Raw genomic sequence first — 25,609 nt, 5'->3', positions numbered from 1 at the left:
AATGAATGTATTATTCTGGAGCCTCCTGAGTGGCGCAGTGGTCTAAGGCATTGCATTGCAGTGATGAAGTGCCACTACAGCCGGGAGCACCACAATTGGCCCAGCGTTGTCTGGGTTAGGGGAGAGTTTGGGGGATTTCATTGGCTTCATCGCCTTCTAACATAGTCAACATAACATAAGTCCCCAGTGTTACAGTTCTCATTAGTGGTGGGTCCGCCCTCAAAAATGTGATTTTCTTTTTGTTAATTGAGAAATAAAATCACTTTTTTTGAGTGCAGACCCACTACTAATGAATTTGATGTTTTACTTTTGGCTAATGCACCAGTTCTGATTTACAGTGGTTTAAAGAACCTTTTGAAAACATGGCACTTCGACTCATTTTCTAACAGCACAAGTCTTACTGCAATTTTAATGTTAGTATTTTCTCATATTGTTTGAAAGGTTCCTGCATTGTTTGGAGTGGATACTAGGATGCTGACCAAGATCATCAGAGACAAGGTAAGTGTTTTTACTGTAAGCCTTGTCAAAGCCAGAATGGCCTATGGGGCAGGAGCCTATCTCCTGTCTATGTAGCTTGAGGCAGCTTGATGTACAAGTACACTCCTTGGACAGGAAGCTAGTCTTGTTACTGCTTTACTCTTATTGTGTTTAAAGACACGTGACTATTGAAGAAAAAAGCTGTTTTTGACAGAAAATGTGTCTCTTTATTTTGTGACCAGGGTACAGTGTTGGGGAAGATAGAGTTTGAGGGCCATCCAATAGAGATATCAGACCCTAACCAGCAGAACATTTTAGCAGAAGTCTCAACAAAGGTACGTTCTGACTGCTATACGATCAAGTGTATGCTGTTATTATGGATATGATTCTGCTGCAAAACATATTCCCCCCTGTTGATGATGATGATATCCTTTCATTGTTCTTGTATGTTTCCAGGAGACCAGAGTGTTTGGGAAAGGTAACCCCATCAAAGTGGTGGCTGTTGACTGTGGCATCAAGCACAACATCATCAGGCTGCTTGTTAAGGTGAGAAAGGGAGACTAGAGGAGAAAGTTTACCATTGATCACTGACCTCATCTCTTCTTTCCATAGATGATACAACTTAGACTACAGTAGGGCTGTCCCAACTAAAAAAAATCTTGGTTGACTTCTTTCGACCAATAGATTGCCTGCCAGTTATGGTTTTCATATGCACATTTTCATGAAACAGTTTCATATAATTTATAATAACTTCTCTATATCTCAATCATTGTCATGTGGTTAATCAAAATCAGATCAAAATCTAAATGAAAATAATACAAACCTAAAAAGTAACTTGTATTGCCATTGGTAACTATGTAGCCTACATAATAAAAACATTGCAGTCTGCAGGTAGAAAATATCCTGATAAAAATAAATATCCTATAAATTACATTGGCGACACTTGGCCTGTCTGCAACAAACTTCAAACGTTGTATCAACTATTCTGGGCCCTCAGAGTAGGGCTAATAACAGTTGGTCTCACGGTAATTGACTGTTAATTAACAAACACATTTAGCATCACCTGGCTTCCACACACCGTCTACAAGCCACTGATGCAGACCTTTGGAACATCTATGTCTAACAAGTCCATGTAATGTAGCCTACACCTTCACAATAAATAAATTATTTATTTTAGACAGGTCTAAAGAAGCATGATATGAGGAAAATTTAATTTATTTCAGAAGAACAGAATAGCATACTATGAGTTGTCCTGCTGTGGCTATGCCAAATGGCTGTGGGCTACACTAGTTCATTTAGCAGACAACATTTGCTTAGAATTCCATGGCATTATTTTATATTATTTCATAGTATGAAGAATACAATTGAACAAAGCTGAAAGAAATAGAAAGGATATTTTCTCTAAATGATTTGACGGAGTGAGCACATGTGGCTATTCTGTGTTGAGCGGTTAACAAAGAAAACAGGTACTCCTATATGATTAGAGTTATTTATGTAACTTTAGTTGTTCTACAAATGTTGGGCTATATGTTTAAATTTTTAATACATTGCAAGGCTGAATGATGCGATGATTTGGAAAAAGTTGCTTGAAAGGCATGAGCTCTGCTTTATTTTTTACGCAGGCTATACACACTTCATCACTCTCTCATTCACCATTTGAGAAGCACTTGATATTGACTCAAATTGCACCCTAAAATGTTTTATTTTGCAGCCAGTGGCCGTTGTGCCCTTGGCCCGGAGTGCTGCTCGCTCCTAAGCACCTCCCACTCACATGGCTCTCCATCACGTGATGGGGTCTTTCTCACAGGCTACAAGTGAAGACAGACACATCGGGGACTCAACTGCGCGCATCCTTATCTAATTTCGAGGTGCATATTGTGAGAACTGTCCACATTTGTTTTTCGTCAGCCAACAAGATGAGTAGGCCTAATGAACAGCAAAAGCACTAGCCTATGTCAATCTATTATCCTCCATAGTACAAAAGTCAACCTATTCTGTGTGATAAATAAATATTCCAAACATAGTCTGGGATAGTAGTGGGATGCAATAGATCCCAAATTAATACAACCACTAGCATCAAAACACTTTTTATGCAATGTGGCTGACACAACAGATCAGAACATTTAGCTTAAGATGTTGATAAACTATTAGGCTATTTCTTCACATTATAAGCGCAGCAATGCTTACATGGCATGAGCAAATGTTCCATTAGTAGGAAAACTCCATTATGAAAAGTGACTGCAAATGCGAATACGCATGTAATGCTTTTACTTTAAAGGTGCCTTTTTTATTTCGAAAATTATCTTCCTAAACTTGAAACTCACACCCTGTTTATGTATGCCAGTTAGGAGCTAAACCACTTGTAAAGTGGATTAATGTGCTTAATTTTAAGAAGTTATTAGGACACTTTTAGTTGTGATACAAACCTTATCAAAACATATCGGCTTATTGGCTAGGCTAATACATGAGGTGTGGCTCGGGTGGTTGATGTCCTTGATCTTTTTGAACTTCCTGTGACATCGGGTGCTGTTGGTTTCCTTGAGGGCAGGTAGTTTGCCCCCGGTGCTGCGCTAGGAACCACCCTCTGGAGAGCCCTGCGGTTGTGGGTGGTGCAGTTGCCGGACCAGGTGGTGATGCTCTCAATTGTGCATCTGTAAAAGTTTGTGACGGTTTTAGGGGCCAAGCCAAATTTCTTCAGCCTCCTGGTAGCCTATAGGCCTACTTCTATGCGAGTGCGTCCTGGCTCAATATTGACAGGAGCGCTCCAAATAAAAGACAATGACTAAATTGACAAAACTTGTAAATGGAATGAAATAAACCAAATGTAATGAACACGAGGGGAGACATAGAGCTGGTTCCAAGCACAGGGTGCAGCAGGTGTTTATTGCAAAGGACCACAGGAGGAGGCAGGTCCAAAAAGGCAACAGTACAGGCAGGGAAAAGGCTAGTAACGTAGTCCGGGAGATCAGGCAATAGCTAGATAACAGGAAATCTTATAGGCTAAAGTACAGGCCGGGAATAGGCAAAAGGCGTCGTTAGTTTTTGCCTGCCTCACTATCATACACGGGAGGTTTCAATTACGGGAAAAACAGAGCTCCGAATAGAAGTGTGTCACAAAACAAACAATACCTCACAGTGATGGGGTGCAAAGAACTGAACTAAATAGTGTGTGGTAATGACATACAGGTGTGTGAACAGGTGATTTGAATTCAGGTGTTTGGGATCTGGAGTGTGAGCTGCGTTCAGGGATCTAGGTGTTTGAGAGTGTGAGCTGGAAGCAGACCTTACACCAAAACTTGTTTCTCACAAGTGTAGCATAGGTTGTGCAACCTGCAAACAATGTGTCCACTCCCACAATGAGAACGGAAAGACTGGAAAAATAATATTGAATGCATTAAAATAAATTACCATAACCAAAGTAACATGTTGTAGATGAATTGCTAATGGTAAATGTACTACTGGAATTGATATACACCAACAATTCACACAATGAAGCTATGAAACAATGAATGTGCACAAATTACCTGGAGAAAGCGCATTCTGGAGAGAGAACTGCATTCTGCATCTGGGCGCATGTCAATCCGAAGGTCTGCATTGGCCATGCAGCATTTACTGTGATAGCCAGGGCATTCATACATACTTATTGCGCTTTGCAGAGCAGTGCAGTGCTATTGTCAAGTATGTGAGTTTGTGTTTATACAGGATGTACCGCCCCCACCTACTGTCAACCAATCATGTCAATCTGGAGCTATACAGAGCCCTCCACATAAAAAAATGTGGCGATGCGGTACGGACCTCGATACGGCCTCTGCATACCTCTGGAGGCTCTTTAATTGCATCTCACCCTCCATATGGAGCCTCTTGACCACATTTTCGGATAAAGAAAGTCTAGGCCTCCACATTGGATTAGTTCACTGAGATGGGAGCAAATAAATATATACACTACCGTTCAAAAGTTTGGGGTCACTTAGAAATGTCCTTGTTTTTGAAAGAAAAGCACATTTTTGTTCATTAAAATAACATCAAATTGATCAGAAATACAGAGTAGATATTGTTAATGTTGTAAATTACTTTTGTAGCTGGAAACGGCAGATTTTTAAACGGAATATCTACATAGGGGTAGAGACCCATTATCAGCAACCATCACTCCTGTGTTCCAAGGGCATGCTTTGTTAGCTAATCCAAGTTTATCATTTTAAAAGGCTAATTGATCATTAGAAAACCCTTTTGCAATTATGTTAGCACAGCTGAAAACTGCTGTGCTCATTAAAGAAGCAATAAAACTGTCCTTCTTTAGACTAATTGAGTATCTGGAGCATCAGCATTTGTGGGTTCAATTACAGGCTCAAAATTGCCAGAAACAAATAACTTTCTTCTGAAACTCGTCAGTCTGTTCTTGTTCTGAGAAAGGAAGGCTATTCTAGAGAAATGAGAAATTGCCAAGAAACTGAAGATCTCATACAATGCTGTGTACTACTCCCTTCACAGAACAGTGCAAACTGTCTCAAACAAGAATAGAAAGAGGAGTGGGAGAACCCGGTGCACAATTGAGCAAGAGGACAAGTACATTAGAGTGTCAAGTTTGAGAAACAGACAAGTCCTCAACAAGTCTCAACGTCGACTAATTGGGGTCAGCCCTAGACTACATAGTATGACCCTGTGGGTTTGAGTGTGAAATAATGAAAGATGTTATTTTAGAGAACCATCAATACTGACCCTGGGCTAGTCACTAATAGCAGCATGAATAGAATTGATGATAATAAATGTCTCTCTCTGTCTGTATGCTGCAGCGTGGTGCTGAGGTCCATCTGGTGCCCTGGAACCAGGACCTGATGAGTCTGGAGTACGATGGCCTGTTCATCTCCAACGGCCCTGGGGATCCCTCTCTGGCAGGAGACCTCATACAGAACGTCCGCAAGGTAACATAACCAGCTGCCCATTGCACTACAGAGGGAAGAGAATTAGATGAAGAGAACAGTTTACAAAGGACTTATAAAACCATTTAGGTATGAAGTGTTACCATGATAAAAGATGTTAGCATTACCAGATGGAATTTCATCCAAAACATCCTCAAGGTACCAGCTGCCCATTGGACTACAGAGCAACATTTGTGTTGCGATTTGCTCAAAATACATCTGAGTCATACTTTATTAGTATGTGCTTGCCGCCTTTTGATTTATTTTAAACTAATTGTTGTAAAGTGGTTTCATACAACTACATTATTCTCATTATTGCTCTCCCTCTGGTCTATTCCCCTTCATCTTACCACCTCCCTGACTGTGTTGTTCATCCCTAGGTTCTGGAGAGTGACCGGCCACAGCCTGTCTTTGGTATCTGTATGGGCAACCAGATCACAGCACTGGCTGCAGGGGCCCAGTCCTACAAACTGCCCATGGGTAACAGGTAAACTACACATGCATTGCAGGTAGGGCTGTTGCAGTGACCGTATTACCGACAGTCATTAGTTATGACCGCATTCAAGTTCCATGTGACCGTTGAGTCAGTGTTCTCCTCTGACTCAATGGACATGCGTTGGTCGTACCCAATGACCATCATGTCGCTAATGGCTTGATACTGAGGGCTCCATTGTCCCTATAACCCAGGGATGGGCAACTGGAGGCCTGCGGCCCCCCTTTTGAAGACCCTCTGATCAATTCCATGACCACCGCAGGACACGTATTAGTGTCCTTCTTGCCAGCTGATTCTTTCATTAGGGTCTTGCTCTGTTGAAGTTAACCCTCTACCTTAGGGGAATTGAAGAGATATTAGAACTCTATAGGCTGGTTTCCTGGACCTAGATTAAGACTAATTCTGGACTAAAAATCACTTTCAATGGAGATACTCTATTTAGCATTATTTTTAGTGTTGGAGTAGATTTCATCTTGGTCTGGGAAACTGGCCCTCTAAGTCTGTGGCTACTAAGATATAACTACATGTAATTTGTAATTCTGTTTATTGTTCTCCAGAGGTCAGAACCAGCCTGTACTCAACGTGATGACGGGTCAGGCCTTCATCACAGCCCAGAACCATGGTTATGGCATTGACAGCACCTCTCTACCACCTGGATGGAGCCCGCTGTTTGTTAACGCCAACGACGGAACCAACGAAGTCTGCTTTGTGTTCTTAATTACTTACTTAGGGGGCCCATCACTCTTCAGGGAGCATAGTGGTTTTGTGATAGATACAGCATGATTGTTTTGAATGATTAGGTTCAGTTGTATTTATTTGTCTTAGCTCCGTACTCTCTTGGAAACACTGTTACCGAATGGCTGGACTACACTGGTTAAAGAAAGATGAAGTGAACCTAAGTTTATAGCTATGTTCTTTTTACAACAAACTTAGTCGTTCAAAACTTTTATCTTCTTGTTGTGTCCCAGGGTATCATGCACGACACCAAGCCAGTCTTCACGGCTCAGTTCCACCCAGAAGCTAAAGGTGGACCTACAGACACTGAGGTAAAGCTGCTCTACAAACGGATACAATTAAACTATTGATCACTGCAAAACACCTCTGCATCCATTATAAGCCCCTGTTGTGCCTTGGCCTGTTAAGTACACAGGAAATACTTTTTCCTGCGGAGGATGGACAGTCCACAGTAGAATTCAGACAAAACTATCTTTTCTGTGATTCATAGTTAATTGTCACTGTCTTTTTTGCAGTTCCTATTTGATGTGTTCATATCCCTGATAAAGAATGGGAAGGAGGCCAACATTGTGTCAGTCATGCCCAAGAAGCCTGCTATCCCACCTAGGACTCAGGTAAGATACTAACTAATGAAAGGTACAACACAGTCAAAAATTATTCTACTTCATCAAGATAGAAGCCCAAAAATCTGTATCATATTTCATGAGCGATTCTTCTTTGTGGCTCAGTTAGTAAGAGCATGGCGCTTGAAATGCCAGGGTCATAGGTGAGGGACGGCTCATAATAATGGCTGGAACGGAGCAAATGGAAACCATGTATTTGATAGCATTTCACTGATTCCGTTCCACTATTACCATAAACGCATCCTCCCCAATTAAAGGTGATGTACAGTATATAAACATACTAACATGTATGTACTAATACTCAGTGCTTGACTTGGACTAAAATAGGTGCCGTTAATCATTTTGGGTGTGGGTACTGTGTATATTTAGGTGCAGGAGCTCCACAATACTTTTGAGCTAATATTTTATAATAGGTGCAGAAACTCAAGCTGTAGAACATTTGAGGTGTCTGAACTCCGCTCCGGTGAGCTCCTGCCCAAGTCAAGCGCTGCTAATACTGTATTATTAATGTGTCTTTGTGTTTTTCTTAATGCAGGTTTCCAAGGTGCTGGTGCTGGGGTCTGGAGGTCTGTCCATTGGTCAGGCTGGGGAGTTTGACTACTCTGGATCACAGGCCGTCAAAGCCATGAAGGTGAGAGGGCCTAGGAGAGCCAGTCAGGAGAGGCTGAACCAGATCTAGTTGAGACAGTCAGGAGAGGCTGAACCAGATCTAGGAGAGCCAGTCAGGAGAGGCTGAACCAGCTCTAGGAGGGCCAGTCAGGAGAGGCTGAACCAGCTCTAGGAGGGCCAGTCAGGAGAGGCTGAACCAGATCTAGGAGAGCCAGTCAGGAGAGGCTGAACCAGATCTAGGAGAGCCAGTCAGGCAGGAGAGGCTGAACCAGATCTAGGAGAGCCAGTCAGGAGAGGCTGAACCAGCTCTCGGAGAGCCAGTCAGGCAGGAGAGGCTGAACCAGATCTAGGAGAGCCAGTCAGGAGAGGCTGAACCAGCTCTCGGAGAGCCAGTCAGGCAGGAGAGGCTGAACCAGATCTGATCAAGCTTGTCCAAAAGTTACAGAAAAAAATGGTTACTTTACAACAAACAAAGAAGCAGAGGCTCACATGTGCATTCGGAAAGTATTCAGACCCCTTGACTTTTCCCAAATTTTGTTACGTTATAGCCTTATTCTAAAATTGATTAAATATTTGTTTTTCCTCATCGATCTACACCCCATAATGAAAAAGCTAAAAACAGGTTTTTAGACATTTTTGCAAATGTATTTAAAGTTTTGCAAAATTTAAAAAAGAAAATATCACATACATAAGTATTCAGACCCTTTAGTCAGTACTTTGTTGAAGCACCTTTGGCAGTGATTATATCATTGAGTCTTCTTAGGTATGAAGCTACAAGCTTGGCACACCTGTATTTGGGGAGTTTCTCCCATTCTTCCCTGCAGATCCTCTCAAGCTCTGTCAGGTTGGTTGGGGAGCGTTGCTGCACAGCTATTTTCAGGTCTCTCCAGAGATGTTCGATCGGGTTCTGGCTGGGCCGCTCAAGGACATTCCGAGACTTGTCCCGAAGCCACTCCTGCGTTGTGTTGGCTGTGTGCATAGGGTCGATGTCCTGTTGGAAGGTGAACCTTCGCCCCAGTCTAAGGTCTTGAGTGCTCTGGAGCTGGTTTTCATCAAGGATCTCTGTCCTTTGCTCCGTTAATTTTTCCCTCGATTCTGACTGGTCTCCCTGTCCCTGCCATTGAACAACCTCCCCACAGCATGATGCTGGCTCCACCATGCTTTACCATAGGGATGGTGCCAGGTTTCCTCCAGATGTGATGCTTGGCATTCAGGCCAGAGTTCAATCTTGGTTTCATCAGACCAGAGAATCTTGTTTCTCATGGTCTGAGAGTCCCTTAGGTGCCTTTTGGCATACTCCAAGTGGGCTGTCATGTGCCTTTTACTGAGGAGTGGCTTCCGTCTGGCCACTCTACAATAAAGGCCTGATTGGTGGAGTGCTACAGAGATGGGAGAACCTTCCAGAAGGGCAACCATCTTCACAGAGGAACTCTGGAGTTTTGTCAGAGTGACCATCAGGTTCTTGGTCACCTCCCTTACCAAGGCCCTTCTCCCCCGATTGCTCAGTCTGGCTGGGCGGTTAGCTCTAGGGAGAGTCGTGGTGGTTCTAAACTTATTTAGAGTCTCATAGCAAAGGGACTGAATACTTATGTAAATAAGGTATTTGTTTTTTGATAGATTTACGAAAATGTCTAAAAACCTGTTTACGCTTTGTCATTATGTGGTATTGTGTAGCTTGATGAGGAAAAACATTTATTTAATCAATTTTAGAATAAGGCTGTAACTTAACAAAATATGGAAAAAGTCAAGGGGTCTGAATACTTTCCGAATGCACTGTATTTTGCTTGTTTTTTAGCCTGGTTTGTTTTTGCAGTACAGCCAACTCCTATAGTCATTGTCATGATAGCCCGGTTTAAGTTTGTATTTTCTGCTATGTGTGTATGACAATCTCCACAAATGTCTTCAGTCAAAACGTACATCAACATTTCTGTGTGTGTGTGTGTGTCTTCCCTCCTTGCGTGTGTGTTCCAGGAGGAGAACGTGAGGACGGTGCTGATGAATCCGAACATAGCATCTGTGCAGACCAACGAGGTGGGGACTAAACAGGCTGACTCTGTCTACTTCCTGCCTGTCACGCCTCAGTTTGTCACAGAGGTCATTAAGACCGAACGACCTGACGGAATCCTTCTGTCTATGGGAGGACAGACCGCTCTAAACTGTGGTGAGTTAGGGGTCTGTGTATGTGGACCTGGACTGGAGCGCGGCGCGAGTATCCCAAAAGCTGGAGTGTTGGCCTTCTCGCCCGCTCCAATTTCACTCCAGTTCCACTCCAGTAGCACTCATTTCACTTCAGGAGCTCAGGGCATGACCGGCACTGCTTGCATTTGTAGGCTACTTGTGTGCTGCTATAGCCCCTTGCTTTAGCTACAGCCATGGATTTCACTAAATATTTTCATAAAGAAACTGATAAAACACAGAGGTGCAAAATGAAGACCAAGAGAAAGAGCGAGTGGTGACGTAGTGTCCACAACTAAAGAATCATTGGGAATCTGAAAAGACACTTGTAAAAGCATGATGGTGTATTACGTGCACATGCTAACAGAAAGGAGCAAGGTGGGTAGCTAGCGAAGTGTGTCATTGTAGAAAAATTATTTATAAACAAGCAATGGGATCTCTTAATTTTCATTCATTTTGGTTCTATTATCTATACGATAGTCTATCATTGATTTCTGCCCAGTAGGCCTGACATATGACCTCTTTCAAGGAGCTGTCTGTTTTGATAGGGTTTAGGTAAACTTTAGGTCTACCTATAGAAAAACTCAATCTAAGCAACTCTGTAAGCACTGAGAGGATATTCTCCACTGCTGACCTGCTCTCCAGGCACCATCGCATGAGCCTGAAGCTACAGACGGGCCAAACTCCTGTTTCTACAAGTGAATTCAAATTCATTAAGCCTAATTAAGCCTTTGTTTCATTTTTATTTAATTCTAAGTAAGTCACAGCCTATATGCGCAATTTATAAACTATAATTATTTAATACAATGAAATGTTGTTTAAATGCTGAGCGTTTAATGTTCGCGCCAGCCTTGTGTGTTGCACTCGCAAATGCTTCACAATGTAATTCTTTGTCAGCTATAGCCTTGAACTAATAGGCTAATAATGTAGCCAAAACAATTCATTTTCTTTCATTCTCCTGATTTATTTCATGTTTTATGTGCTGTTTTAATACAACATGTAGCCTATGTGAAATGATGAGCGCTTCTCATCACAATTTGCAAGTAAAATCCTACAAGGTGATTTTCAGGATTTTTTTTCTCATTTTGTCTGTCATAGTTGAAGTGTATCTATGATGAAAATTACAGGCCTCTCTCATCTTTTTAAGTGGGAGAAATTGCACAATTGGTGGCTGACTAAATACTTTTTTGCCCCACTGTATGTGCCTTCTGACTATTACACCTACACTCTGAAGTCACATGCATTCTCCCATATGTTTGCTCACGTGTGTGCATGTTTCCCTGTGTGTCTGTGTGTATGTGTAGGAGTGGAGCTGTTCCAGAGTGGGGTACTGCAGAAGTATGGGGTGAAGGTGTTGGGGACCCCTGTAGAGTCCATTATGGCTACTGAAGACAGACAGCTGTTTGCTGACAAGCTTAACGAGATCAATGAGAAGATCGCTCCCAGCTTCGCTGTGGAGACGGTGAGGCTTCTGGACAAACACAAGCCACATCAACAACAATGTTCAGGGGTAGATCTCAAAATTCTCTCCTTGTATCTACTCTCATCTCCTTGCTTCCCTTTTTGTGAAAGGGAGGTGAGGAGAGGACGGCGGAAAGGACATGAGGAAAGACATTTGAGATTAAACCCAGGTGTAGGTATTTATAGCTGTAAGGTGCAGACCTGGGCTCAAATACTATTTTAAATATTTTGAATTAGCCTTCCCAGAGTGCCAAATGTGTAGAATTTGGAGTTCCAGGACTTGTCTATTGGTCTGGTAAGCCTGTCAAGCACAGCTAAAGTATTTTAAATAATTTCAAATAGTATTTGAACCCAGGTCTGGTAAGTTGCAGAGCGGAGTTGAATAGTGTAGTGTGATGTAAGGACGTTGTTTGTCCTATAGGTGGCAGATGCCCTGAAGGCAGCGGATCAGATAGGCTACCCTGTCATGCTACGTTCTGCCTATTCCCTGGGCGGACTGGGCTCAGGATTCTGTGCCAACAAGGACAAGCTGGAGGAGACCGCTCGGAAGGTAGGTCAAAAGACTTGTTGAGGACACAAGACCCATTCAGTCCTCTTAGGCATGCATCTTTTTGACAAGCAGGCTAGGCCGGGCATATGAATGGCAAACCGTCTACTCAATCTACTCAGTAGGTCAAAGATCAATTCAGTGTTAGCCTAATCATGAATGCTGGGTTGTGTTCAGGCAGTCACAATGTTGCAAATTGTTTAAAAAAGTTATGAAGTGGAAAACATGTGTGTTTGTATGGCTAGGCCCTGGCGATGAGCTGTCAGATCCTTGTGGAGAAGTCTCTGATGGGTTGGAAAGAGGTGGAGTATGAAGTAGTCAGGGACATCGCTAATAACTGTGTCACTGTCTGCAACATGGAGAACTTTGACCCCCTCGGCATTCACACAGGTATTACAAGCATATGCGCGCACGCACACCCACACACAGACGACGAGACAGACGAGGAGGTCAGTAATCTGGCAGTGTGGTTCCAGGACAAACCTCAACGTCAGCAAGACAAAGGAATTGATTGTGGACCAGAGGAAACAGGGCAGAGCACTCCCCCATCCACATCGACAGGGCTGAAGTGGAGCGGGTTGAGAGCTTCAAGTTCCTCGGTGTCCACATCACTAAGGATTTAACATGATCCACACACATCAACACAGTCGTTAAGGCACAACAACACCTCTTCCCCCTCAGATCCTCAAAGTTCTACAGCTGCGACATAGAGAGCATCTTGACTGCCTGCATCATCGCTTGGTATGGCAACTGCTTGGAATCACTGGGGCAGAGTCCCTGACACCCAGGACGTCTATACCAGGTGGTGTCAGAGGAAGAACCTAAAAATGGTCAGACTCCAGCCACCCAAGTCATACACTGTTCTCTCTGCTATCGCACGGCAAGCGGTACCGATGCACCAAGTCTGGAACCACCAGGACCCTGAACAGCTTCTACCCCAGACCCATAAGACTGCTAAATAGTTAACCAAATAGCTACCCAGACTACCTGCATTGACCCTTTTTGCACAAACTCTTTTGACTCAACACATATGCTGCTGCTACTGTCAACTTTACTCATTGTGTGTTTGTTCCTTGTGTTATTATGTGTACATTTTTCTCTCTGCATTGTTGGGAAGGGTCCGTAAGTCAGCATTTCACTGTTAGCCTACACCTGTTGTTTACAAAGCATGTGACAAATACAATTTGATTTGATTTTGACAGACACATACACATTCTTTTCACTCTAAATCAAATTAAATGAAATTGTAGATCTTACCATTACAAGCCCTTAACCAACAATAGAGTTAATAAAATATTTACTAAATAAATTAAAGTTTAAAAAAAATAAAGTAACACAAGAAAATTACATAACCATAACAAGGCTATATACAGGGGGCAAGCGGGGGTAGAGGTTAGTCGGGGTAATTTGTAAAGTGACTGTACATTGAATCTATCCTCTCATTGGTGTGTTTGTCCACTCTCCCTCCCCCAGGTGACTCTATTGTGGTGGCCCCCAGCCAGACTTTGTCCAATGAGGAGTACCACATGCTGCGTGAGACGGCCATCAAGGTAGTGCGTCACCTGGGCATCGTGGGGGAGTGTAACATCCAGTACGCCCTTCACCCTGGCTCTCTAGAGTACTGCATCATAGAGGTCAACGCTCGCCTCTCACGCAGCTCTGCCCTCGCATCCAAGGCCACCGGGTAAGACGCTTGTTCTTCTAGCCTGATCACTAAAAATACACTTTGATTTCAGACACTTGAAAAGGTCCTGAGAACATCGATATACAGGGCATTCGGGAATTATTCAGACCCATTTACTTTTTCTACATTTTGTTTTGTTACAGCCTTATTCTAAAATTGACTCATTAATTGTTTTGCCCCTCATCAATCTACACAATAACCCATAATGACAAAGCCAAAACTTTTTTTTATTTTTTATAAATGTTTGAAAATGTGTATATTTTCCACCATAATTTGCAAATCAATTCATTAAAAATCCTACAATGTGATTTATTTTTCTCGTTTTGTCTGTCATAGTTGAAGTGTACCTATGATGGGAAAAAAATACAGGCCTCTCTCCTTTTTAAGTGGGAGAACTTGCACAATTGGTGGCTGACTAAATACTTTTTTGCCCCACTGTATGATATGTATAAAAGAACTGGAATCAGATTTACGTAATTATTCAGACCATTTACTTAGTACTTTTTTGAAGCCCCTTTTGCAGTGTTTACAGTCTTGAGTATTCTTCGGTATGACGTTACAAGCTTGGCACAAATGTATGGTAGTTTCTCCCATTCTTCTGTAAATCCTCTCAAGCTCTGTCAGGTTGGATGGGTGTCACGTGAATTATGTTCTCAATGTTCATAAACCCAATTCAATTAACTACTCAGCCTGAAACCCAGAATTTGTAGGAAACTGGTTGAAAAGAATCAGACGGAGGCCCAGCTACGATAGTCAGAAAATGTATTTACGAGGGAGCGCTACCCTATTGTACAAAACAATTCATTTTATACAGGCTTCTCACGCACACACATTCACACAAACATACGCACACACATTCACACAAACATACTCTCACACATTCATACAATGTCCTGCTACCTAGCCGTGAAAACACTGTGAGAATCACTCCCTGTCCTCTCCCCAATCTCTGTGGCCCCAGCCAAGGTCGGCCCGACTCTTACTCAGACAGTCTGTGCTCAAGACACTATAATAGACATATTGTTTGACTGACTAAAACTACACACATCATTAATTAAAACTTTATGATTCTAGTCCATTTCTACAATTATATGGTTTCTGAGTGGAGTATTCTAATCATTCCTTTAAAGCTATACATTTCATCAACATTGCTGCAACTATTTTCAGGTTTCTACAGAGATGTTCGATCTGGTTCTTCATCTCCAGAGATGCAGTCCGGGCTCTGGCTGGGCCACTCAAGGACATTTGTCCCAAAGCCATTCCTGCGTTTTCTTGGCTGTGTGTTTAGGGTCGTTGTCCTGTTGGAAGGTGACTCTTCGTGCAAGTCTGAGCGCTCTGGAGCAGGTTTTAATCAAGGGTCTCTCTGTACTTTGCTCCGCTCATCTTTCCCTCGATCCTGACAAGTCTCCCAGTCTCTTCCTCTGAAAAACATTCCCACAGCATGATGCTGACACCTCCATGCTTCACTGTAGGGGTGGTGCAAGGTTTCCTCCAGATGTGATGCTTGGCATTCAGGCCAAAGAGTTCATTCTTGGTTTCATCAGAGCAGAGAATCTTGTTTCTCATGGTCTGAAAGTCCTTCAGGTGCCTTTTTGGCAGCCTGTCATATGCCTTTTACTGAGGAGTGGCTTCCATCTGGCCACTCTACCATAAAGGCCTGATTGGTGGAGTTCTGCAGAGATGGTTGTCCTTCTGGTCCTTTCCATCTCCACAGATAAATTCTGGAGCTCTGTCAGAGTGACCATCGGGTTCTTGGACACCTCCCTGACCAAGGCCCTTCTCCCCGATTGCTCAGTTTGGCCGGGCAGCCAGCTCATAGCAAAAGTCTTGCTGGTTCCAAACATCTTCCATTTAAGAATGTTGGAAGCCACTGTGTTCTTGGGGACCCTCAATGCTACAGATATTTATAGTTACCCTTCCCCAAATCTGTGCCTCGACACAATCTTGTCTCTGAACTCTACGGACAATTCCTTCGACCTCATGGCTTGGTTTTTGCTCTGACATGCACTGACAATTGTGGGACCTTATATAGACAGGTGTGTGCCTTTCCAAATCATGCCCAATGTATTGAATTTACCACAGGTGGACTCCAATCAAGTTGTAGAAACATCTCAAGGATGATCAATGCAAACAGGATGCACCTGAGCTCAATTTCGAATCTCATAGCAAAGGGTTGAATACTTACGTAAATAAGGTATTTCTGTTTTTAGTTTTTTAAATAAATTTGCTAACATTTCTTAACCTGTTTTCACTTTGTCATTATGGGGTATTGTGTTTAGATTGTTATGTTACAGCCTTATTGTTCCTCACCAATGTGGAAAAAGTCAAGGGGTCTGAATACTTTCCAAATGCACTGTATTCCTTCCTCGGCGCTCACAAAATAAAATAAAATGGTTGCCCAGCAAACACGAGTTTGCCTGGAACCGAAGTGCACTGTTTAGACCACTGCTACGACTGTTGAAAATGCTTTAGCAAGCTGTGAGAATAGTTGATGTTATGAAGTTTTAATGCCTGAAATGTTGTTTCTGTTTCAACCCTGTAACCATTCAGAATTAATGTGTCAAAAATAGACGTTTATAATAAAGAAGGAAAATATATCGAAATCGTTTACTCCAATTAGGGTAGGGTTAGTGGAAAATAAAGTCAAATATATTTTAAAATATATATTTAAAATAATATATATAGTTACAAAAATATATGAGGGATTGGAAATGATGCAGACAATTACATTGATGGAAGCCACAATCTAGCTACAATATTAATGCTGACCCCCCCCCCCCCCCCTGAAACAAAGGGTAATCCATAAAATATTCATTTCACAGTGCTCTACTTTTGAACAGGACCCATAGGGTCTGTCTAAAGTGCAGTACAACAGTATCTCAACTCTCTCCTAACCCACTCCCCATGCTCCCTCAAGGTACCCCCTGGCGTTTGTTGCAGCCAAGCTGGCTTTGGGCATCCCTCTGCCGGAGATCAAGAACACGGTGTCAGAGAAAACCACAGCCTGTTTCGAACCAAGCCTGGATTACATTGTCACTAAGATCCCCTCGCTGGGACCTTGACCGATTCCAGGGCATGTCCCGAGAAATAGGCAGCTCCATGAAGAGTGTTGGAGAGGTACGGGACACGCACACACACGCTCCACTTCAAGGGGGATATTACTATATTGCTTTCACACCTATTTTATCCTCATATCTACATGTAGTGCTTAGGGGGTAGGAGCTAGGGGTTGATTTGGGATTCAGGGATAGCCTACTTAATCTTGACTTCTGTTCAGTTTACCTTCCATTAATGGATGTAGGGAGTGATAGAGATGACTCTAAATGAAACCTGTCTGTCACTTTATCTTCTAGTTTTAACGTCTCTCTCCCCCTGTCCTCTCAGGTGATGGCGGTTGGGCGTACATTTGAGGAGAGCATGCAGAAGGCTCTGAGAATGTGCCACCCCTCTGTGGACGGGTTTATGCCCCGCCTGCCCCTCAACAAGCCTTGGTCGGCTCAGCAGGACCTACACCAGGAGTTGGCTGTACCCTCCAGCACACGGGTTTTCTCCCTGGCCAAGGTAGAGACACCACATACAGTGTCTTCAGAATGTAGTCACACCCCTTGACCTTTTCCACATTTTGTTGTGTTGCAGCCTGAATTAAAAGATGATTCAATTGAGATTTTGTGTCACTGGCCTAAACACAATACACCATAATGTCAAAGTGGAATGATGTTTTTAGACATTTTTGAAAAGGTGAAATGTCTAAGTATTCACTCCCTCTGTTATGGCAAGCCTAAATGAGTTCAGGAGTAAATATTTGCTTAACAAGTCACATAATTACTTGCATGAGCTCACTTGGTGTGCAATAGTGTTTAACTTGATTTTTATGACTACCTAATCTCTGTAAGGTCCCTCAGTCGAGCAGTGAATTTGAAACACAGATTCAACCACAAAGACCAGTGGAGGTTTTCCAATGCCTCACAAATAAAGGCACCTATTGGTAGATGGGTTAAAAAAATTATCAGACATTGATGATCCCTTTGAGCATGGTGAAGTTATTAATTACACTTTGGATTGTATATCAACACACCTTGTCACTACAAAGATACAGACGTAGTTCCTAACTCAGTTGCCGGAGAGGAAGGAAACCGCCCAGGGTATTCAGCAGGAGGCCAGTGTTGACTTTAAATCAGTTTTCTTGGTTGTGATAGGAGAACTCAGGATGGATCAATGGATCAACAACATAGTTATTCTACAATACTAACCTAAATGACAGAGTGAAAGAAGGAAGCTTGCACAGAATAAGGCATCCTGTTTGCAATAAGGCACTCAAGTAAAAAAGAAATACACTTTCTGGCCTGAATACAAAGTGTTATTTTTCCAACACATCACTGAATAGCACTCTTCATATTTTCAAGCAGGGTGGTGTCTGTATCATATTATGGGTATGCTTTCATCGGCGAGGACCACAGAGTTTTTTAGGATCAAAATGAAGGGAATAGAGTTCAGCACAGGCAAGTACTTCCTAGAGGAAAACCTGGTTGTCTGCTTTCCAACAGACACTGGGAGACAAATTCACTTTTCAGCAGGACAATAACCTAAAACACAAGGCCAAATCTACACTGGAGTTGCTTATCAAGACGACATTTAATGTTCCTGAGTGGCCTAGTTACAGTTTTGACTTAATTGGCTTGAAAATGTATGGCACGACTTGAAAATGGCTGTCTAGCAGTGATCAACAACCAACATGACAGAGCTTGAAGAATAAAAAATCAAATAAAACCAATATTAAAATAAAAATGGAACTTGTACAGCCAAGTCAACTGTTCTGCCTTGTTATTATTCGACCATGCTGGTCATTTATGAACATTTGAACATCTTGGCCATGTTCTGTTATAATCTCCACCCGGCACAGCCAGAAGAGGACTGGCCACCCCACATAGCCTGGTTCCTCTCTAGGTTTCTTCCTAGGTTTTGGCCTTTCTAGGGAGTTTTTCCTAGCCACCGTGCTTCTACACCTGCATTGCTTGCTGTTTGGGGTTTTAGGCTGGGTTTCTATACAGCACTTTGAAATATCAGCTGATGTACGAAGGTCTATATAAATAAATTTGATTTGATTTGAAGTCAAATGGTGGTAGTCTGGAACCCTGGTGTATATGTGGGAGAGGAACAGAGTGAGGAATCCTTCATTGAGTGCAGGATGAAATGATTGATGCTTGTACGATGTATTAAGAAGTAATGGGCCCAATCGTATCACGCTATGAGACGCCAATAACACTCAAGGTTAGCCTGGCAGCAGAGTGTGTGTGTGTGTGTGTGTGTGTGTGTGTGTGTGTGTGTGTGTGTGTGTGTGTGTGTGTGTGTGTGTGTGTGTGTGTGTGTGTGTGTGTGTGTGTGTGTGTGTGTGTGTGTGTGTGCGCGTGTGATTTCAGCATTTTTTTTCTCTCAGTGCCTAATTTCATTTTGAGCTGGTTATGTCTTCTATTAAACAGCCTGTCCATGTGAATCACACATGGCTGAAAGGCACCACTTAGTGCTGCGTGTGTCCTTCTGTCTTGTACTGCGTCCCACACATGCCCAGGTAACAGACAGAGCAGTGCTGGAACGTGTGTGTGTGTGTGTGTGTGTGTGTGTGTGTGTGTGTGTGTGTGTGTGTGTGTGGGTGGGTGGGTGTGTGGGTGGGTGGGTGTTGGAGCTGGGCCCGTCACGCCTCATTGGGCCCTGCTTTATATTCCGAAGGCACCGCAGCAGACACAGCTCACAATTACACTGCATTATTCCCTGTATGAGAAGGACTCCACTCAACAATGCCTGATTACTCCATCGCACAACTCAACTGAATGTTTTCTTATGTTCTTCATAGGTTGTGTTTTTATCATCATGTTATTCATTCAGCTTACTTTGTCAGTCATGAGACTTGAATGTCTCATCATAATTGATTGACTGGTTGTTCTTACCAGCAGTTAGTAGCACATTTAAAAGCACAGGTGTTAGAACAGGTTGAATTGTGTTATTATCATGAGTGCTTAGAATGATTTGATTCTGTGTGTGTGTGTGTTGAGAGTAAAGCAGAAGTTAAGGTGATATGAGTAAAACCGTATTGTATTGACTGACCCTCTCCCTGTATCTCTCTAGGCCCTTCACAGTGGTGTGACTGTAGACCACATCCACCATCTCACTGCCATAGACAAGTGGTTCCTACACAAGCTACGACGCATCACAGAGTTGGAGCAGCACCTGAGCCAGTTCAACAGGTAGGAACACACACATGCATGCACACACACACGCAAACATACATATGCATCGTTGCACACACTCATGCATGCAAACATACACACATGCATGCACGCACACACAAACTCACAAATTTCACTGTAATGAAAAAAAAACTTGATGCATTTAACACTTCTACCACTAGGTGATGCTATGAGGGCACAGTTAAACTGAGACTGTCAGTCCAATGGGGATGTGTTCTTGATGCCCCTTAAGCAGCTCACCCACTACTCTATCCCTCCTGTTGTAGAAATATACTCCCCCTCCCTCCTGTCAGCCAGTCCACCTCTCCTCCTCCAGTCTCTGTCCTCCTCTCCTCAAGTGTCTTAGCACCTCTCTCCACTTCTTTTCTCTCTCTCCACCAATCGTCTTCTCCAGTCTGTCTCTCATTCCGTCCACCCGCCGTCTCAATCGTCCATTCATATTTGTATGACCCTCCTGCCATGGCTCTGCCCAGGTTGGAGGGATGCTAGAGAGGAGCGATGGACAGATAGAGGAGATTTTGGGCCCTGTGTGGGAGGAGAGCAGAGCAGACACGTCATTTACCTTAGTCATATAACCCGTGGCCTTGGTGTGTGTGTGTGTGTGTGTGTGTGCTTGTCTACCAGCAGATAGTCCCTATATACACACACCCACGAATGGCCACAATCCTACACAGGAGAAACACACACCATACCACCAGGGCTATTCTCATCGTGTACACTTAAGCACATCTTGTGATTCACTTATTATTTTCTTTACCTTTTTTAGATTTTTTTTCTCTGGACATACAGTGCATTTGGAAAGTATTCAGACCCCTTGACTTTTTCACATTGATGAGGAACAATAAGGCTGTAACGTAACAATCTAAACACAATACCCCATAATGACAAAGTGAAAACAGGTTAAGAAATGTTAACAAATTTTATAAAAAAATAAACAGAAATACCTTATTTACGTAAGTATTCAGACCCTTTGCTATGAGATTCGAAATTGAGCTCAGGTGCATCCTGTTTCCATTGATCATCCTTGAGATGTTTCTACAACTTGGAGTCCACCTGTGGTAAATTCAATACATTGGGCATGATTTGGAAAGGCATACACCTGTCTATATAAGGTCCCAAAGTTGACCGTGCATATTAGAGCAAAAACCAAGCCATGAGGTTGAAGGAATTGTCCATAGAGCTCATAGACAGTATTGTGTTGAGGCACAGAGCTGGGGAAGGGTACCAAAAAATGTCTGCAGCAATGAAGATCCCCAAGAACACAGTGGCCTCCATCATTCTTAAATGGAAGACTTTTGGAACCACCAAGACTCTACCTAGAGTTGGCCGCCTGGCAATCGGGGGAGAAGGGCTTTGGTCCAGGAGGTGACCAAGAACGCGATGGTCACTGACGGAACTCTAGAGTTCCTCTGTGGAGATGGGATAACCTTCCAGAAGGACAACCATCTCTGCAGCACTCCACCAATCAGGCCTTTATGTTAGAGTGGCCAGAAGGAAAGCCCCCGAGTAAAAGGCACATAACAAACAGCCCGCTTGGAGTTTGCCAAAAGCCACTTAAAGGACTCTCAGACCACAAGACACAAGATAGCTTTTGTACTTAATGAAGAGCAAAGCACTAGCCTATGTCAATCTACTATTCCCCCATATTGTGGATACATTTTAAGAAGTTATTTGGCCACTTTAGTTGTGATACAAACCTAATGAAAACATATTGGCCTATGGGCTAGGCTACAATTCGCAAAAAAAGTTATGCATTGCTTTTTGCCTTACTCTGGACATCATTCACAAGTGATAATATATCATTCACAAGTGATAGGGTAATATTGTCATCAGAGTATTCTTGATTTAATCTAGTCTTTACATATACTAAATAATATATGTGACATTTATTTTTATATAGAATATTGTGCACCTGTCTCGAAACAGGGGCAGTGGGAAAAAATACGTCATCTCTGCACTTAAATAGCGAATGGAGGACACTTTTCCCTGTGGTGTATTTTCATGCCAGCCAGGTAGGCTATACTCCTGATGTAAAGAGAAATAATGTGCTTAATATTAGGAAAGTTGAGAAATAAATATAATAGCCTATAGAAATCTGATGGGATCCTCCTTTTAATAGAGGCCATCACTCTTTTCTCAATTTGCAATTGCATAGCCTATAGAAATTTTGCGCAACATGAGCTCATGGGCTCTCATGAAGTGTTTGATTAGATTTTCGATCACATTTGCATTGATGTCAGCGTGATTAGAGGGACAATAGAGTGCTGTGTACCAGGCAGTTAGCAAGTTTAGTAGGCTACTAATGACAAGCAGCAGCATCAGAGCTTGGAGAAGCCTAGTTACCATGACTAAAAGGTCTCGTGGAATTTGACTGCCTTCTTGACTGCCGGTGTGGCAGTAATACGGTCACCGTAATAGCCCTAGTCGCGTCTGGAGGAAACCTGGCACCATCCATACGGTGAAGCATGGTGGTGGTAGCATCATGCTGTGGGGATGTTTTTCAGTGGCAGGGACTGGTAGACTAGTCAGGATTGAGGGAAATATAAACGGAGCAAAGTACATAAATCCTTGATAGAAACCGTCTCCAGAGCGCTCAGGACCTCAGACTGGGGTGAAGGTTCACCTTCCAACAGAACAACGACCCTAAGCACATAGCCAAGACAATGTAGGAGTCGCTTCGGGACAAGTCTCTGAATGTCCTTGAGTGGACTTGACCCCATCAAACATGTCTGGATAGACCTGAAAATAGCTGTTTCAACCTGACAGAGCTTAAGTGGATCTGCAGAGAAGAATGGAAAAAACTCCCCAAGCTTGTTGCATCATACCCAAGAAGACTCGAGGCTTTAATCGCTGCCAAAGGTGCTTCAACAAAGTGCTGAGTAAAAGGTTGGAATACTAACGTAAATGTGATATTTCAGTTTTTTTTATTTTTTTATACATTTGCCAAAAAATTGAAAAACCCTGTTGTTGCTTTGTCATTATGGGGTTGTGTGTGTAGATTGATGGGGGGGGGACAATTTAATAAAATTGAGAAAACTGTTGTAAAGTAACAAAATGTGGAATAAGTCAAGGGGTCTGAATATCTTCCCGAATGTCAACAAAAACAATACAAACTTCCTTTTAGATCTGTTTTTTGTTTTTCACGTAGTGAATCTGTTATTCAGTGCATTTCAATGAGCTAATTGGCATAATGCCAAAAATATATAATAATATATGCCATTTAGCAGACGCTTTTATCCAAAGCGACTTACAGTCATGTGTGCATACATTCTACGTATGGGTGGTCCCGGGAATCGAACCCACTACCCACTACCCTGGCGTTACAAGCGCCATGCTCTACCAACTGAGCTACAGAAGGACCATATATAATTAGTTTATTAGTTTTTTTATTCTAAAATGCTAAATCAAAAAGCTTAATGATCCATGGTATGACCATCTTAAAACAATTTCATGTTAGCTAAGTAGAACCCCTCCCCCCGGCTTAGACTAGAGGGTTAAACTGCTCCAATCACTGACCTGGTGCAGAGGGAGGGGCCCAACACACATGTTTCCCAAGTGCTACATTCAGTGTGTATATGTATTTAACCTTTAAGCTCAGATCTTGGTTTCTCTCCTCAGTGCAACATTACCCCAGACCCTGCTGCTGAAGGCTAAACAGGACGGCTTCTCAGACCGCCAGGTGGGCCAGGCCCTTGGCTCCAGCGAGGGGGAGGCCAGAGTGTTGAGGCTGGCTCAGAACATTAAACCCTGGGTGAAACAGGTGAGCAGCCGCCCCTGGGTCCTGGTCCATGTCATGCGTCCCAAATGGCACCCTTTTCACTACCCTACATAGTGTACTTCTTAAAAGTAGTCCACTATATTGGGAATAGGGTGTCATCTGAGACGCGTTGAGTATTTCCCACAGGAGTTGAAATTAACTTTCAGGCTAACAACGTCCCTCACCTCCACGTGACACCTCTCTGACATCGCTCTCCTAGCGACAGACCCTCAGACTTACCTTGGCCTACTAAATAAAAGCATTGTGCACAGAAATATCGCATTGTCACGTGTTCATAGTATTCTAATGAGTAGGTTCTGTATTGTAGGAGACATCAGTTTTTCTTTTCTGTTCAGATTGACACCCTTGCTGCAGAGTACCCTGCTGTGACCAACTACCTGTACTGTACCTACCATGGACAGGTGAGTCCTTATCCTGATTAACCGATGTGAATTCATAATGTATTTGTCCAATGTCCAGTAATTTTTTGGTGCCGTACGTTAGCTCCTGAATTAGAAAAATGTTTTAAGGCCAATCTGCAGTATAAACAACAACAAAGTGGACACCCCGCCACTTTTTTGGTAAACGGGTGAGGGATGTAAACACACTGCAATTCTTAATAGTATAAGCAATACCTTTATTTGAGAAGATATGAGTATGTGGTCCTTAATGCTTTTTTCCCATGCATTGTGTTTGTCAAAGTTAGTTAGACACTTTTTCAATCTTGCTAACCTGTGTCATTGTGTCCATTCAACAGGAGCATGACTTGGAGTTCAAGGACCATGGTGTCATGGTGCTGGGATGTGGTCCCTATCACATTGGTGAGATGTATTATCATGGTGTTTTCAACATACTAATGAATGGTTTACTCTAGCATGGTGGTAGCAGACATATTTCCATTTGGTCTTTTTTTGAACCTTTTCTATGGTAGCAGATCTGTTTGCGATCCGCCAACTCCTCTGTCGTGTGTGTTCGTTGTCATAACTAACATCAATATCAATCAATATTTGAAAGTTGTGAGTTAAAGTAATACATTTAATTATGTTTTTGTTATCCCTCCTGTCCACTAGGGAGCAGTGTGGAGTTTGACTGGTGTGCAGTGTCCAGTATCCGAGCCCTGCGTCAGATGGGCATGCGGACAGTGGTGGTAAACCACAACCCTGAGACTGTCAGCACGGACTTTGACGAATGTGACCGCCTGTACTTTGAAGAGTTGACTCTGGAACGCATTCTGGACATCACACAGCAAGAGGTGAGAAGTCAACACACACACATGAACGTTCAGAGACGCACACATACACGTATACGCACACACATTAGTGATGGGGGGAAAAATCAATAGTTGCATAACGGGATGTTATTTTTGACGATATCAAATCAAATTTTATTTGTCACATGGTTAGCAAATATTTATGCGAGTGTAGCGAAATGCTTGTGCTTCTAGTTCCGACAATGCAGTAATAACCAACGGGTAATCTAACCTAACAATTTCACAACAACTACCTTATACACACAAGTGTAAAGGGATGAAGAATATGTACATAAAGATATATGAATGAGTGATGGTACAGAACGGCATAGGCAAGATGCAGAAGATGGTATCGAGTGCAGTATATACATATTAGATGAGTAATGTAGGGTATGTAAAAATTATATTAAGTGGCATTGTTTAAAGTGGTTAGTGATACATTTTTTAAATAGATTTTTCCATTATTAAAGTGGCCGGAATTGAGTCAGTATGTTGTCAGCAGCCACTCAATGTTAGTGGTGGCTGTTTAACAGTCTGATGGCCATGAGATAGAAGCTGTTTTTCAGTCTCTCGGTCCCTGCTTTGATGCACCTGTACTGACCTCGCCTTCTGGGTGATAGCGGGGTGGTTGTCCTTGATGT

The 25,609-nt window shown here is 42.7% G+C and overlaps 1 protein-coding gene across 1 annotated transcript in view; it reads left to right on the top strand.

The window, feature by feature from the left end:
- The window catches only part of cps1 (carbamoyl-phosphate synthase 1, mitochondrial), a 95,684-nt gene that overhangs the window by 16,838 nt on the left and 53,237 nt on the right, over window positions 1-25,609 (top strand). Inside the window, 22 exon segments of the mRNA XM_046363299.1 lie at window positions 442-498; window positions 720-812; window positions 934-1,023; window positions 5,268-5,396; window positions 5,774-5,880; window positions 6,444-6,585; window positions 6,855-6,932; window positions 7,137-7,235; window positions 7,780-7,875; window positions 9,825-10,014; window positions 11,333-11,490; window positions 11,911-12,039; window positions 12,282-12,426; window positions 13,510-13,720; window positions 16,638-16,764; window positions 16,766-16,837; window positions 17,105-17,281; window positions 19,841-19,959; window positions 23,581-23,722; window positions 24,076-24,141; window positions 24,477-24,540; window positions 24,790-24,971. Coding sequence (XP_046219255.1) covers window positions 442-498; window positions 720-812; window positions 934-1,023; window positions 5,268-5,396; window positions 5,774-5,880; window positions 6,444-6,585; window positions 6,855-6,932; window positions 7,137-7,235; window positions 7,780-7,875; window positions 9,825-10,014; window positions 11,333-11,490; window positions 11,911-12,039; window positions 12,282-12,426; window positions 13,510-13,720; window positions 16,638-16,764; window positions 16,766-16,837; window positions 17,105-17,281; window positions 19,841-19,959; window positions 23,581-23,722; window positions 24,076-24,141; window positions 24,477-24,540; window positions 24,790-24,971 — 2,673 coding nt within the window.

This window comes from Oncorhynchus gorbuscha, linkage group LG09 (genome assembly GCF_021184085.1).
Source record: "Oncorhynchus gorbuscha isolate QuinsamMale2020 ecotype Even-year linkage group LG09, OgorEven_v1.0, whole genome shotgun sequence".
In the NCBI taxonomy this organism is placed as follows: Eukaryota; Metazoa; Chordata; class Actinopteri; order Salmoniformes; family Salmonidae; genus Oncorhynchus; species Oncorhynchus gorbuscha.
Note: the sequence above shows the minus strand (reverse complement) of the source record. Positions and strands in the feature narration are given on the sequence as shown.